Genomic DNA, 15,120 nt, shown 5'->3' with positions numbered 1-15,120 from the left:
AAATCAAGTCACCGTGGCCTGCACCAAAGTCAGTCTAACTACTGCAAGTCCCAGCAAGCCTGCAAGGTCCCTCCTTGGGATATTGGCTGTACTGCATAGACTGTGTCTACCGTTTGTCTGTAACTTGGCATCGGTGTCTTCATTGCCCCCGTGCCTAGCCCAGGACCAGCGGTATTACCTTTGGGTGGGGAAGGCTAAACCACGCCTTGGCATCACGACAAGAAGGGGTTAATAACATCTGCCCCTTAGGTTATAACATCTACCCTGCACCTCACACCCCGACGCCACATTAGTATACAATAATGGTCAATGGTTAAAAGTCGGTAGTGAACAGACAGTAGAAAACTTTAAAGAGACAGTGGATACACACACACAAAGTGAGATAGCTTTACCTAGAGGCGGAGACACAGGGAATTTTCTCCCTCGTTGTGGAACAGGTGGTGGCGTTTTGCGACCTTCTAACTGCTTGGGAGATGTTGGCCGTAAGCCATATATATTGGGTTCTGGTGAGAGCGTGCAATGTTGGAGCCCTGTAAAGAAAACACAACATATGAAGTAGAATGTTCATAGAAACAAATAGGAATAGAATATTCCCTCCTGGAGAGTCCTGTTCACACTCTGCAGTTAGGAGATCACACAAAGCAAGCTGTAATATCTATCTATCTTTTACTGTCCCTCTGAAATGCATTATTGGTAGGTTAACCCCTTCCTGACCTATGACATACCTGTACGTCATGGGTGGCAAGGTGTTCCCGACCCATGACATACAGGTACGTCATGGACATTACTGCCGCTACTCGCGGCATCCCGCAGCGCCCGGAAAGATGGTGGCTATCACTGATAGCCAGTCATCTTACCGTGCGACCACGGGGGGTTTCGTCCTCCACCCCCCCCCAGCGATCGCTGCTATCAGCTGGTCAAATCTGACTAGCTGATAGCAGCGTTTCGCTATCAGAATACTTAGCAGCGCGGTGTGTGAGTTCCGATCACGGGGATCGGGACACACACCGCTCTGCTAAGTGTCCCTGACCCGTCCCCCGGCGTCACTTACCCGTCGGAGCGGTGTCCCGAGCGGTCCCGGCGGTCCCGGCGTCCTCCGTGCGGTCCCGGCGTCCTCCGTGCGGTCCCGGCTGCGCTGCGTCCCGGAGGTGAGTTTCCGGCAGCAGTGCGGCATCTTCATTGGCAGCAGTGAGATCGCCGTAAAGCGATCTCACTGCTGCCTCTGAGAGTTTTAAAACTGCAACTCCCAGCATGCCCAGACAGCCTTTGGCTTTCTGGGCATGCTGGGAGTTGTAGTTTTGCAACATCTGGAGGTCCACAGTTTGGAGACCACTGTATAATGGTCTCCAATCTGTGCTCTTCCAGATGTAGCAAAACTACAAATCTCAGCATGCTCAGTCTGTCCAGGCATGCTGGGAGTTGTAGTTCTCTAACATCTGGAAGAGCACAGATTGGAGACCATTATACAGTGGTCTCCAAACTGTGGACCTCCAGATGTTGCAAAACTACAACTCCCAGCATGCCCAGACTGCCCAAGCATGCTGGAAGTTGTAGTTCGGCAACATCTGATCCTTCAGATATTGCCGAATTACAACTTCCAGCATGCCTTGGCAGTCTGGGCATGCTGGGAGTTGTAGTTTTGCAACAACTGGAGGCACACTAGTTGGGAAACATTGTCCGTTTCCTACCTCAGTGCCTCCAGCTGTTGCAATTGTTGCAAAACTATAACTCCCAGCATGCACTGACAGACCATGCATGCTGGGAGTTGTAGTTTTGCAACAGCTGGAGGCACACTGGTTTGGAAACACTAAGTTTGGTTGCAAAACACTTGAAAGTTTATTACTTAACTTAGTGTTTCCAAACCAGTGTTCCTCCAGCTGTTGCAAAACTACAACTCCCAGCATGCACGGACAGCCAAAGGGCATGCTCGGAGTTTGCAACAGCTGGATGTTTGCCCCCTCCCCCCAATGTGAATGTACAGGGTACACTCACATGGGCGGAGGTTTACAGTGAGTGCTGCAAGTTTGAGATGGCGCAAATTTTGCGCTGCAGCTCAAACTTCCAGCGGCAAACTTGCTGTGAACCTCTGCCCATGTGACTGTACCCTAAAAACACTACACTACACTGACACTAACCTACAATAAAAAGTAAAAAACACTACATATACACATACCCCTACACAGCCCCCCTCCCCCCAAAAAATGAAAAACGTCTGGTACGCTACTGTTTCCAAAACGGAGCCTCCAGCTGTTGCAAAATAATAACTCCCAGTATTGCCGGACAGCCATTGACTGTCCAGGCATGCTAGGAGTTTTGCAACAGCTGGAGGCACCCTGTTTGGGAATCACTGGCGTAGAATACCCCTATGTCCACCCCTATGCAAATCCCTAATTCAGGCCTCAAATGCGCATGGCGCTCTCTCACTTTGGAGCCGTGTCGTATTTCAGGGCAACAGTTTTGGGACACATATGGGGTATCGCCGTACTCGGGAGAAATTGCCTTACAAATTTTGGGGGGCTTTTTCTTCTTTAACCCCTTATGAAAAGGTGAAGTTGGGGTCTACACCAGCATGTTAGTGTAAAAAAATAAATTTTTTACACTGACATGCTGGTGTTGCCCTATACTTTTCATTTTCACAAGAGGTAAAAGGGAAAAAAGACCCTCTAAATTTGTAACGCAATTTCTCGTGAGTACGGAGATACCCCATATGTGGGCACAAAGTGCTCTGGGGGCGCACAACAAGGCCCAGAAGGGAGAGTGCACCATGTACATTTGAGGCGATTTGCACAGGGGTGGCTGATTGTTACAGCAGTTCTGACAAACGCAAAACAATAAATATCCATATGTGACCCCATTTTGGAAACTACACCCCTCACGGAATGTAATAAGGGGTGCAGTGAGCATTTACACCCCACTGGTGTATGATTTTTGGAACAGTGGTCTGTGAAAATGAAAAATAAAATTTTTGATTTGCACAGTCCACTGTTTCAAATATCTGTCAAACGCCAGTGGGGTGTAAATGCTCACTGCACCCCTTATTAAATTCCATGAGGGGTATAGTTTCCAAAATGGGGTCAAATGTGGGGGGGGTCCACTGTTCTGGCACCATAGGGGCTTCCTAAATGGGACATGCCCCCCAAAAACCCTTTCAGAAAAACTCACTCTCCAAAATCCCATTGTCGCTCCTTCCCTTCTGAGCCCTCTACTGCGCCCGCCGAACACTTTACATAGACATATGAGGTATTTCCTTACTCAAGAGAAATTGGGTTACCAATTTTAGGGTGATTTCTCTCCTTTTACCCCTTGTAAAAATTCAAAAATTGGGTCTACAAGAAAATGCGAGTGTCAAAAATGAAGATTTAGAATTTTCTCCTTCACTTTGCTGCTATTCCTGTGAAACACCTAAAGGGTTAAAACACTTACTGAATGTCATTTTGAATACTTTGGGGGTGCAGTTTTTATAATGGGGTCATTTATGGGGTATTTCTAATATGAAGATCCTTAAAATCCACTTCCAACCTGAACTGGGCCCTGAAAAATTACGATTTTGAAAATCTTGAGAAAAATTGGAAAATTGCTGCGGAACTTTGAAGCCCTCTGGTGTCTTCCAAAAGTAAAAACTTGTCAATTTTTTAATGCAAACACAAAGTAGACATATTGTATATGTGAATCAATATGTAATTTATTTGGAATATCCATTTTCCTTTCAAGCAGAGACTTTCAAATTTAGAAAAATGCTAAATTTTCAAAATTTTCATGAAATTTTTTGATTTTTTACCAAGAAAGGATACAAATATCAGTGAAATTTTACCGATAACATAAAGTAGAATATGTCACGAAAAAACAATCTCGGAATCAGAATGATAAGTAAAAGCATTCCAAAGTTATTAATGTTTAAAGTGACAGTGGTCAGATTTTCAAAAAATGCCCAGGTCATGAAGGTGAAAATGGGCTGGGTCATGAAGGGGTTAATGTGTTTCATTTCAGACAGTGATATATACTTTTATATCCCTATATTCAATTGTATTGGCTTTCTTAAAGGGTACTCCGGTGGAAAACATTTTTTTTTTAAATCAACTGGTGCCAGAAAGTTATACAGATTTGTAAATTACTTCTATTTATAAATCTTAAGCCTTCTAGTTCTTATCAGCTGCTGTATGCTCCACAAGAAGTTGTATAGTTGTTTTCTGTCTGACCACAGTGCTCCTGACTGATACCTCTGTCTGTGTCAGGAACTGTCCAGAGTAGGAGCAAATCCCTATTGCAAACCTATACTGCTATGGACAGTTCCTGACATGGACAGAGGTGTCAGCAGAGAGCACTGTGGTCAGACAGAAAAGAACAATACAACTTCATCTTTAGTATACAGTAGTTGATAAGTACTGAAAGGATTAAGATTTTTACATAGAAGTAATTTACAAATCTTTTTAACTCTCTGTGGTAGCCCAGTACGGGAGGTGTTACCCCGTGCTCCTGCTGTCCTGTCAGGCAGCCTCCTTCAGTGTCCCCAAGGCCCCCTGCACTTGTTTCCCCATTGTAAATATGTTTTACCATGTAAAGTTGCTTTTAGAGTTATACCATGTGATATGTCATGTGATTGTTACCCAGGAGGTACCAGTGACCAGGTGATCCCAAGAGTGACCTATGGGCTCCCTGCTAGTCTCCCCCATATAAGCCCTGGGTGGAGCCTCTCTCTCTTAGCTCTTGCTTCCTGCTGAGGTCCAGTGCAGTCGTACTGGAGGCCTCAAAGTCCAGTCCGGCAGCCACCATCAATTCAAGTAAGATAAAGTCACAGCTTTAGGAGTCAAGTCAAGTCAGTCCTTGTCATCTGTCAAGTCAGCGTGGTCTGCATTCAATTGTCCAGTCCTACTACAAGTCCCAGCAAACCCTTAAGGTCTCTGCGTCACTGGTCACCCCCTTGGGCCCTGGCTGAACTGTATAGACTTTACCAACTGTCTACCCTCAGTAAAGCTGAATACAAGGGGCTAATGCCATCTGCCCCTAGGATAACAACATCTGCCCTGCACCACACGCCCCGCCACCTCAACTTTTGGCATCCTATGAACAGGATATGGGCTTGAGCCTTATGCCACAAGTCCTCTCCCCTAGTCTGAACTGTGTCCAATACTGTCTGCAAAAATCGCATGCCAATGCGATTTAATTCTGTGCCGAAAAGTCAGCACGTGAAAGGTTTAATTGGGTCCCGTGCTTCCCACGCGCGAGCGGTCACAGCTCCGCCCCATCAGTCCCCAGCGGTGACGCCTCTCCAGCACAGTGAGGAGGAACCAAAGAGTCGCCCTGTGTTACACAGTGGAAGACTTTGCCGACCGGACCAAAACAGGAAGTTCCCTGGGCGCAGCCATATTGGAGGTTCCGACGGCTGCGCCCTGCTCCGCTGTCTTCTATCAAGCACCCGCTGCAGCGCAGACTCTGCAAACGCCAAGGATTACCGGTGCCAGTAACTATCAGCATTAACCCACTAGTGTCCGCAAGTCTGGCCGCAAGACAAATTACTATCGGGTACCTGCAAAATGGAGGGAGAGCATTCTTTATAGTACTCCCACTAGCCAAGTGTAACCCGCTGCAGCACTTATTATTATCTTAAAGGGGAAAGCACCTTATTCTTCTTAAAGCGACAGCACACTCAAAATTCAGCAAGATGTCAGAACCCAGCTCTCCAAATCAACCAGGCGACAGTACCTCTCCATCTCCAGCAGCGGGATCATTACCTGCCCCAGCATCCGGAATGTTGCCAGTCCTGCCTGCAGTCCACTTCAACAAGCCTGGTGTTCCAGCATCTGCACTGGTATTCATGGGGAACCCTGTCCTCCCTACCTACAATGAAGACCCCTTCACCCTGAGGGATTTCAAAGAAAGGATCCAGAGTTTGTTTGTCTTTTACTCTTTCCCTCCTAATCAACAGGTGCAATTGCTCACAGGACAACTCCAGGGACCAGCGTTAGAGGAAGTTAGCACCTGGCCAGCCTCCGAGAAGGCGACTGTAGAGCAGATCTTTGAAGGACTGTACCAGGTATTTGAGTCCCATTCACCATCAGAGGTACGTCTCCGGCAGCAGGAAAGGCGACAGAAGCCAGGGGAGACCTTGAGAGCATATGCCGTAGCCTTACAGAATGCCCTAGAGACTGTTCAAAAATTAGATGGTATAACTCCCGAGCAGGGCAACAAGGTGTTAATGGACAGATTTATTGATGGGGCTCATAATAAGTTGGACAAAGGCCAGCTGCGAATGTTAGCGGTCCAGAACCCCAACTTGTCATTCCTTTCTTTCAAGAGACTGGCTATTCGAATGATTGAGTCCGGAACTGAGTTAGAGGAAACTTGTCCACCTGTCCAAGAGCCATTAGGGGTGGTAGCCAGACCTATACCACCACCATCACCAGCCCTAGTGTCACCTGCTTTGCCACCGCACCCTCAGATTTACAGAGTGTTAGGCAGGACATTGAACAACTGACTAAGGCTGTGAAGGAGCTTGCCACCTGGTCGGCCCCACCTGACCGTGAACCGCCCCTGCATAGAAAACCTACCCTTGCTCCTTCTCCCTGCAATTTTAACTCCCGCAACCCTCTGCGTAATAGACCCTCAGGCACTCAAAGACCCTTTTGTACATATTGTAATAAACCAGGACATTGGAAAATGCAGTGTTGGGATTTAATCGGATTTCTCCTGAGGTCGCGGACCGGCCCTCATGAAAACAGTCATCAGGTCAGACCCCCAAACAACCTCAGTCAGGACTCTCACTTTTGTCGCCTCCTGCCCCTATGTAAAAGTTATTGTAGAAGGTGTACCATTGGAGGCGTTGATAGATACCGGGTCACAAGTGTCTACTATACCTAAAAATGTTTTCTATCAGCATTGGGATGCTAGTTTATTGTGTGAACCGAAGGATGTTAACTTCAGAGAAGTTGCAGGTAATGGGCAACCAGTCCCCAGACATAGATACTGGGAGCCAACCATTCAGTTAGGAGAGCATGGACTTAGCGGGCAGGAAGTGATTGTAACTAATGTGACAGATAAGGGGTCTGCTGAATTCATACTGGGGATGAACATTATGAAAAACTGTTTTGTTGAAATAGTAGATTCCTTGCATGCCTCTCTTTCCCTTCAGGCCAGCGGGCTGAGCAGCACCACTTGAAAGTTCTACAAGCGGAGCGGAAGTTTGCCAACAAGCAAGGTGAAATCTGCAGAGTTTGAGTACAAGACATCCGATCGGTGACCTTGCAACCCAACACAGAGACTATCATCTGGTGTCATGCATGTCCCGGAGTCAAAAATAGAGACTATCAAGCCCTGCTGGAGCCTCTGCAACTAGAAGACCATACTCTTGTCCAAGCTGCGAGAAGCCTTGTCACCGTTACCAACGGGAGAGTTCCAGTCCGGTTAGTCAACCTATCTGATGCTGCTACTGTGTTACCCAAATACACCCCAGTAGCCCAGTTGTATCTCATTGAGTTAAAGAACATCTTAACAGAACATAAGGTGGCCCGACATCGTGCAGCCCAAGTGGCTGAAGGATCCAGTACGAGTCCTCCCGAGCCCTGGTGGGCACGACTCCACGTTGGAGACCACACTACCCCAAGGGACCAAGTCAAGGGAGTCATCAATGTCGCCAAAAGGTACCATGAAGCTTTTAGCAAACACCCCACAGATTTTGGGCATACGTCCTTGATCCAACACTGGATTGTGCATAAATGCCCCAGGAACTGTCTCTAGGCCTCAGTGGCCACTTCAGTCCTCCACCCTCCAGGACTGGGCGTTGAGGACAACTTTAATTATGAGGGGGAGTTTGTGGTGGCCCAGTACGGGAGGTGTTACCCCATGCTCCTGCTGTCCTGTCGGGCAGCCTCCTTCAGTGTCCCCAAGGTCCCTGCCCTTGTTTCCCCATTGTAAATATGTTTTACCATGTAAAGTGTTATAAAATGTAATGATGCTTTAAGAGTTATACCATGTGATATGTCATGTGATTGTTACCTAGGAGGTACCAGTGACCAGGTGATCCCAAGAGTGACCTAGTCTCCCCCATATAAGCCCTGGCTGAGCTAGCTTCTTTCTCTTTGAGCTCTGCTCTTCTGCTAAGCTGAGGTCCAGTGCAGTCGCCTAGTGTGTGTGTCCAGAGTGTTGGAGACCTCAAAGTCAAGTCCTACAGCCACAATCATGTCAAGTAAGCTAAAGTCACGGCTTTATGAGTCAAGTAAAGTCATTCCCTGTCATCTGTCAAGTCAGCGGGGTCTGCATTCAATTGTCCAGTCCTACTACAAGTCCCAGCAAGCCCTTAAGGTATCTGCATCACTGGTCACCTCTTTGTCTTTGGGCCCTGGCTGAACTGTATAGACTTTACCAACTGTCTACCCTCAGTAAAGCTACCATTGTTCCTAACTTGGCATCGGAGTCTTTATTGCCCTGTGCCTAGCCCAGAATCCAGCAGTATACCTTCGGATGGTTATAGGCTAAACCATGCCCTGGCATCACAAATACAAGGGGTTAATTCCATCTGCCCCTTGGGTAACAACATCTTCCCTGCACCACACACCCCGCCACCACATTTCTGGCACCAGTTAATTTGAAAAAACATTGTTTTCCACCGGAGTTCCCCTTTAAATGTTTTCCACTGGAGTGGACTGTACCTCTTTAACACACCAATACAGCTAAAAAGCTGAGTTCCATAAGGAACAAGAGATCGCTCGGCTACCTGTTCTGCTGCTCTGATCTGACTTCTGTGGATGCAGGCAGCGCTAGGGGCTTTATAACTTATTATTAGGATGCTGTACATTAATATCGACTTTATTCCACTCTGTAACCTAAAGTGAATAGTGCTCTAGTCTCCTGCCATGATCACTGGCTACAAAACACGATGTAGCTGAAAATGACATGCATGTAATAGTAAGATGCCCAAGGGGTGGTTGGGGAGTCAAGTTGAACCGAGTGCAGTATATGTAACCAAGGCTGAACATGCAATGAGGTTATTCTTCACCCTTACCATTAACTGCTGGATCTCTTCTGGGCGGGTCTGCTTGATTAATGTTGTCATAAAAAGCTGGGTCCAATACAGTACCTGTAGTCACAGGAAAAAAAGAGAGAAAATCAACCTGCAATTTATAACCTGTCTGAGGGTACGGTCCCACGTAGCACTTATGAAGCGTATTTCACGCTGCGCAAAATTGGACCCACCTCCAGACCGCACTGCCGCCAGGTAGCCCTGTGTGTCTGCTAATTGTAGAATACGCAGCGTGTTCCCCATTGTGCAGTGTAAAATACACTGCGTACGTGCGTAACCCTTAAAGAGGATTGGTCAGCTCCACTAATGTCCCCTTTAATGGGAATCCACCGTGAAGTTTATCTGATGCAGATATGAAAATCAAAAATTTCTTATCAAAAAAATGATACAGCCAAATAATAATTAAATGGCCGTCATAAAAGTTACCCTTGGGTATGGCAGCCCCTATCAGTAACCCTCATACAGCAGTAGCGATGGTCTCCGGTAAATAACACGTCTCCAGATCCCTTCCTACAAATATAGTACCTCTTGTCACACTCACAGCCATAGGAGATCCAACACCTAAGAGAAAATACCCCATCACTTTCATTGTTCCCAGGTACCTAAGGAAGAAAAGATCACCGTACATAATGCCACTTGGCGGCTTACTCATGATTACACTGCCGCTCAGAGATTCTTCACGGTGGAGCCCTAGGCCGATGAGATACCCCCAAGGAGTCACATCACTGAGTAAAGCATCACCTCCGTAGTTTCCATGACTATATATCACGTTGGGTGCCCAGTGCCCTAAAACATGTTAAGACTTCCTGGTGTTTATGTTATATATGCTCACGGCATACATGCAAGTACATGACCCTAAATATAATAAAACTCTGAGGGTGAACAGCATCCCTGAGAACATATACTTAAAGGGTAGCTCCCACCATCCTTTTTTTTTTTTTTTCTTTTCCTGCCTATTGCACATCTTTCCCTAACCCCCTCCCTGCCTTAATTTTTTTTTTTTTACTATTTTAGAAATGCCTTTTTGTCTGCCTGGTAGTGTGCTCACTTACCAGGCAGACTTCCCCAGCAGGCACCACGTCACTGATGCCTGCTGGGGCCGGCACTTCCGCCCTTAGTTCACCTATACAGGGTGCCTCCAGCTGTTTTACCACTACAACTACCAGCTTGCCCTGACATCTATCGGCTGTCAGGGCATGCTGGGAGTTGTAGTGGTGAAACAACTGGAGGCATCCACTAATACATGCAGCTCTAACCCCCGCCCGCTCCAGTGAAAGCTGATTGACAGGCAGGGAGCGAGCGCAGGCTGAATGAAAAGGACCAATGCCCAGCCGCATCAGTCCTTTTTCAGCCGTGACGTCATGCCAGGCTGCTGACGGCCACTAGGAGGGAGACCCCTAGTGGCCGGTTTTCAAACGTAAATTTCACCATATTAATAAAAATATATATATAATGAAACTATATTAGAGATATGTTGTAGTACATAAGTACTACAACATATCAAAAAAAAAAAGTTGATGACAGTGCCCATGGAAGGCAGGTATGTGAGTACATAACTTTAATACAGAGGTTTGAGGGTGAATGGGCTCTGCCCTCTGTCAGGTTCTTGCTCAATTATACTGTGGTGGACATATGTGGGTGGCATTTTTGATCGGTACCTACTTAGCTGAAAACTTAGCATCCCTTTAATTGTGGTTGGATGCGTAGGGTTACTGACCAGTGCCACCATATCTGTCTCCAAGTTATGTATGTAAGTTATACTATTAGTCCTGTTTGTCCAATATGAGTCGTCTGATGTTATAACATTTACCGTATGCTATTTAGAATAATTATCTGATTGATAATAATATTGGTTGTTTTAATTTTTTTTTATATGTGAAAAACTTATCAGTCTCTGCCGCTATCCATGCTTACCATCATGTATAAGATTTGAAACTTATTGCCTAAATCACATGAAGCGCATAATTTGCGCATGCGCAGGAATCCGGCCGGAACTTTAGCACTGCTTACAGCTAATTCAATTTGCACCGCTGCGATGCCACAGCGGGGCGTCATGCTGACGTAGTGGGCTGGCGACATACGCCGGCTCCACGAGTGAGAGCACTGAGTAGCTGTACTTAAAGGGGTACTCCGCCCCTAGACATCTTATCCCAAATCCAAAGGATAGGGGATTAGATGTCTGATTGCGGGGGTCCCGCCGCTGGGCTCGGCTGCAGCACCCTGCTGTCATTACGGCTCAGAGCAAACTCGCTCCATACGTAATAACGGGCAATACAGGAGCCGGAGCATCGTTACATCATGGCTCCGCCCCCATGTGACATCATGGCCTGCCCCCTTAATGCGAGACTATGGGAGGAGGCTCCAGCCCCTGTATCGCCTGTCATTACGCACGGAGCGAGTTTGCTCTGAGCAGTAATGACAGCGGGGTGCTGCAGCCGAGATCCCGGGGGTCCCCAGCGGCAGCACCCCCGCAATCAGACATCTTATGCCCTATCCTTTGGATAAGGGACAAGATGTCTAGGGGGGGGGGGAGTTCCCCTTTAACACACAGCTCCCCGCCACTGTGGGTATGTGCTCCACCATTGAGAATCTCTGACCGGCAGTGTAATCGTGAGTAAGCCGCCAAGTGGCATTATGTACGGTGATCTTTTCTTCCTTAGGTACCTGGGAACAATGAAAGTGATGGGGTATTTTCTCTTAGGTGTTGGATCTCCTATGGCCGTGAGTGTGACAAGAGGCACTATATTTGTAGGAAGGGATCTGGAGACGTGTTATTTATAGCCCTCCTTTCGTTTTTGTTCTTTATTGTAGGTACCGGAGACCATCGCAACTGCTGTATGAGGGTTACTGATAAGGGCTGCCATACTCCAAGGGTACCCTGTTTCTGACCACATGTACCCGATTTCTGACTAAATGTATGAGTATTGCTGCAATTCTGTTTAACCTATGAGTTGCTGTTTATCCTTTGGCAAACATACAGTATAAGTATCATAGCAATTCAGTTGAGTCAGTGGTTTTCTACATATCCATTGGCAAACATGATTGCAAATGTGAACATTAGAATTTCATTGGATTATCCATACTAGATATCCCCTGAGGAAGCCAGTTAATATTGGCAGAAACGCGTTGGGGTTTGGCTATTGTTGGATATCTTTATGATTGTGTAACAATCTATGCTTCATCACTGGTTTTATGACGGGCATTTAATTATTATTTGGTTGTGGTCATATGAGCACTGGATTATTTTTGGTGGTTTATTTAATCTGGTGGAATAAAAATTAAGTTTTAGGCACCTCCCCCTTTTTTTTTTTTTTTTTATATATAGACATTTTTGGTTCTAATAGCTGGGAGACGATGGATCTTTGTAGGTCCGAATATATAGCAAGTTTTTTGTAGATATGAAAATCCATGCATAAAATCCAGCACACAACCATACAATCTCCAAAAACAAAGGTTATGTTCACACGTTGGAATTTCTGTTCCGTACATTGGAATTTGGCACGGAATTTCCGCTGCAGCAGAGTCCTGTTGAATTCTACTGCACTGTGCATATGGCAGTATTTCCGTTCCAGATTATTCCGGCACGGAAATTCCTTTTTCCATGTCCTCAGAAAGAGGACACCATAAGGAATGCATAGTCGTCTATGAGACGACGCATTTCTGTGCGGTCCTTGTGCCAGCAGTTTGAGCAATATAGGCCTTGAACTATATCTGAAATCACACATCAAAAGATGAAAAATCTGTAAATTAAGACAAATCTAAAGCAGAAAAAAAAAATCATAAGTTGGCAAAGGTCTTAGCTGCATCAACATGAGAGTTCTACACCTGACAGGTAGAGGAACCTTCTATGAACGGAATCATGCTGTCAATGGGTGTAAATCTGCTGCTGAAACTGCCCATGTTATCAGGGGTCAAGTCCTGGGGAAAAAAGTGTGGGAACTCACCCAAGATTTCCACTCAAGGGCTAGTCTTGCAGGACTCCTGCTAATGGGAACAGTGTTCCTGCTGTGAAAAAAGTGCAGGAACTTAGTTCCCATGCGTTCCTACAGGACTTGAGCCCTGCATGTTATACTATCCAGGGCAAATAGGCTAGACTTAACTGTACATCATAGGGTTGGGCAATGGAAAAGTACAGTATAGTGATCGTTAAAGGGAAACCAAGCTGATGTGCCAAAGTACTTATAATGTTGGCACTTATTGTGGGACATAAACGTGCAAAAAAAAAAGTCTTCATTGCAAAAAAAAAAAAAAAAAAGTCTTCATTGCAAAAAATTAATTAAAAAAAGCAATTTTTTGGGCTATAGATTTTAACGTCTGTAGATATGGCTGTAAGAGGCTGTCTAAAACGGCCATTTTATGTTGCTCAAAAAACGGTGTGTGTAATAGCCTAAGGGTCTATTCACGCGGCAGAACATCCACCTCAAATGAAAGCCCATAGACTTCTATGGGATTCCGCACTCCTATTTATACTTCTGAATTTCCGCTTGCGGAAATTCAGAAGTGTGAATGGGAGTGCGGAATCCCATAGAAGTCTATGGGTTTCAATTTCAGGCAGAACTCCGCAAGCAGAAATTCTGCCGTGTGAATAGACCCTTAGGCCAGCTTCACACTGCAGAATTTCTGGGCGGAATTTCCACAGCAGCGCAAGGAATGAGCGGACAGCATTGCTGCCCCCATAGACGGCAATGCATTTTTGGTTGGATCTTTTGGGAGACCTGCTCAGAAATGCATTGCCATCTATGGGGATGGCAAAGCAGTCCGTGCGGTCCTAGTGCCGCCGGCTCCATCTCCGGCAGAAATTCTTAGAGTAAAAAAAATTTTAAAAAATCTTCCGCAGCTAGCTGAAAAACAATCTAGAGTAATAACAAACTGGAAAATACGTGGGCAAACAATAAAAGGGACAGTTTTTACATGACCGTTTTACAGCCACAAGTTACTATGACGCCCCGACCTTTTTCCCCAGTTGTATATATTTACATACCATTCTGGGATCCTGGGGATGTTCTTGGATACGGGTGGCTTTCTGGCTGTGCATTATTCTGACCTTTGGACTCATCTACATAAATGTATCTACAGCCAAACTCCATGTCACAGACCTGACATAAAAATGATTTAATAGGTTAGAATTATCATAAAACCAAACATTAAAATGAAACAATCAGAAAGGGAATATGTCGTATTTAAATACATTTTAGTAGTATAAAGTTTGTATGTATTTTTTTTGTTATTTAGCTTTGTTGTGTAGCCTGGGACAGAGCCAACAGAGTGCAGGGAAAATGTCGGATAGTAGAACTGTAGATTATGTACACAGGCTATGTATGCAGCCCCTGTACTCACCATTCTCTGAGGGAGAAAGTAGTATGCAGGGCTCAAGTCCTGCAGGAACGCATGGGAACTAAGTTCCTGCACTTTTTCTATAGCAGGAACACCATTTCCATTAGCAGGAGTCCTGCAGGACCAGCCGTTAAGTGAAAATCATGGGTGAGTTCCCTCACTTTTTTAACCAGGACGTGACCCCTGGCAGTGCGCCATCACTTCCTAGAGTTACAATTAATAACACTGCTCTGTCCATTGTCTCTTATTAATATCAGCTGCCATAAAGCACTCACCTGCTGCTGCACTATCCATGAATACAATACAGGATTGTAAGGCCCCTTTACATATGTCAGGCAGTGCTTCCCTATGGGGCCGTAGAAAAGCATCAAAGGGAAACGGAACCTATCCTATTCATTTAAATGGAACAGTTCACATTTATCAGGTGTCTCAATTTAAAGGGGTACTCCAGTGGAATTTTTTTTTTTTATTAACTGGTTCCAGAACAGTTAAACAGATTTGTAAATGACTCCTTTTTAAAAATCTTAATCCTTCCAGTACTTATCAGCTGCTGTATGCTCCAGAGGAAGTTCTTTCCTTTTAGAATTTATTTTCTGTCTGACCACAGTGCTCTTTGCTGACACCTCTGTCCATTTCAGGAACTGTCCAGAGCAGGAGAAAATCGCCATAACAAACCTCTTCTGCTCTGGACAGTTCCTGAAATGGACAGAGGTGTCAGCAGAGAGCACTGTGGTCAGACAGAAAAGAAATTCAAAAAGAAAAGAACTTCCTCT

General features: G+C 45.6%; 1 protein-coding gene across 1 annotated transcript in view; it reads right to left on the bottom strand.

Moving 5' to 3' along the window:
* LOC130293191 (circularly permutated Ras protein 1-like) overlaps positions 1-15,120 on the bottom strand; it is a 72,393-nt gene that overhangs the window by 53,861 nt on the left and 3,412 nt on the right. The window contains exons 2-6 of the mRNA XM_056541693.1: positions 14,623-14,693; positions 13,995-14,109; positions 9,662-9,799; positions 8,996-9,070; positions 393-530 (exon numbers count right to left, since the gene is read on the bottom strand). Of these exons, the coding sequence (XP_056397668.1) occupies positions 393-530; positions 8,996-9,070; positions 9,662-9,799; positions 13,995-14,109; positions 14,623-14,693 (537 nt within the window). The remainder of the gene's footprint in view (positions 1-392; positions 531-8,995; positions 9,071-9,661; positions 9,800-13,994; positions 14,110-14,622; positions 14,694-15,120) is intronic.

This window comes from Hyla sarda, chromosome 10, assembly GCF_029499605.1.
Source record: "Hyla sarda isolate aHylSar1 chromosome 10, aHylSar1.hap1, whole genome shotgun sequence".
NCBI classification, from domain to species: Eukaryota; Metazoa; Chordata; class Amphibia; order Anura; family Hylidae; genus Hyla; species Hyla sarda.
This window is presented reverse-complemented; position numbering and strand designations above follow the sequence as displayed.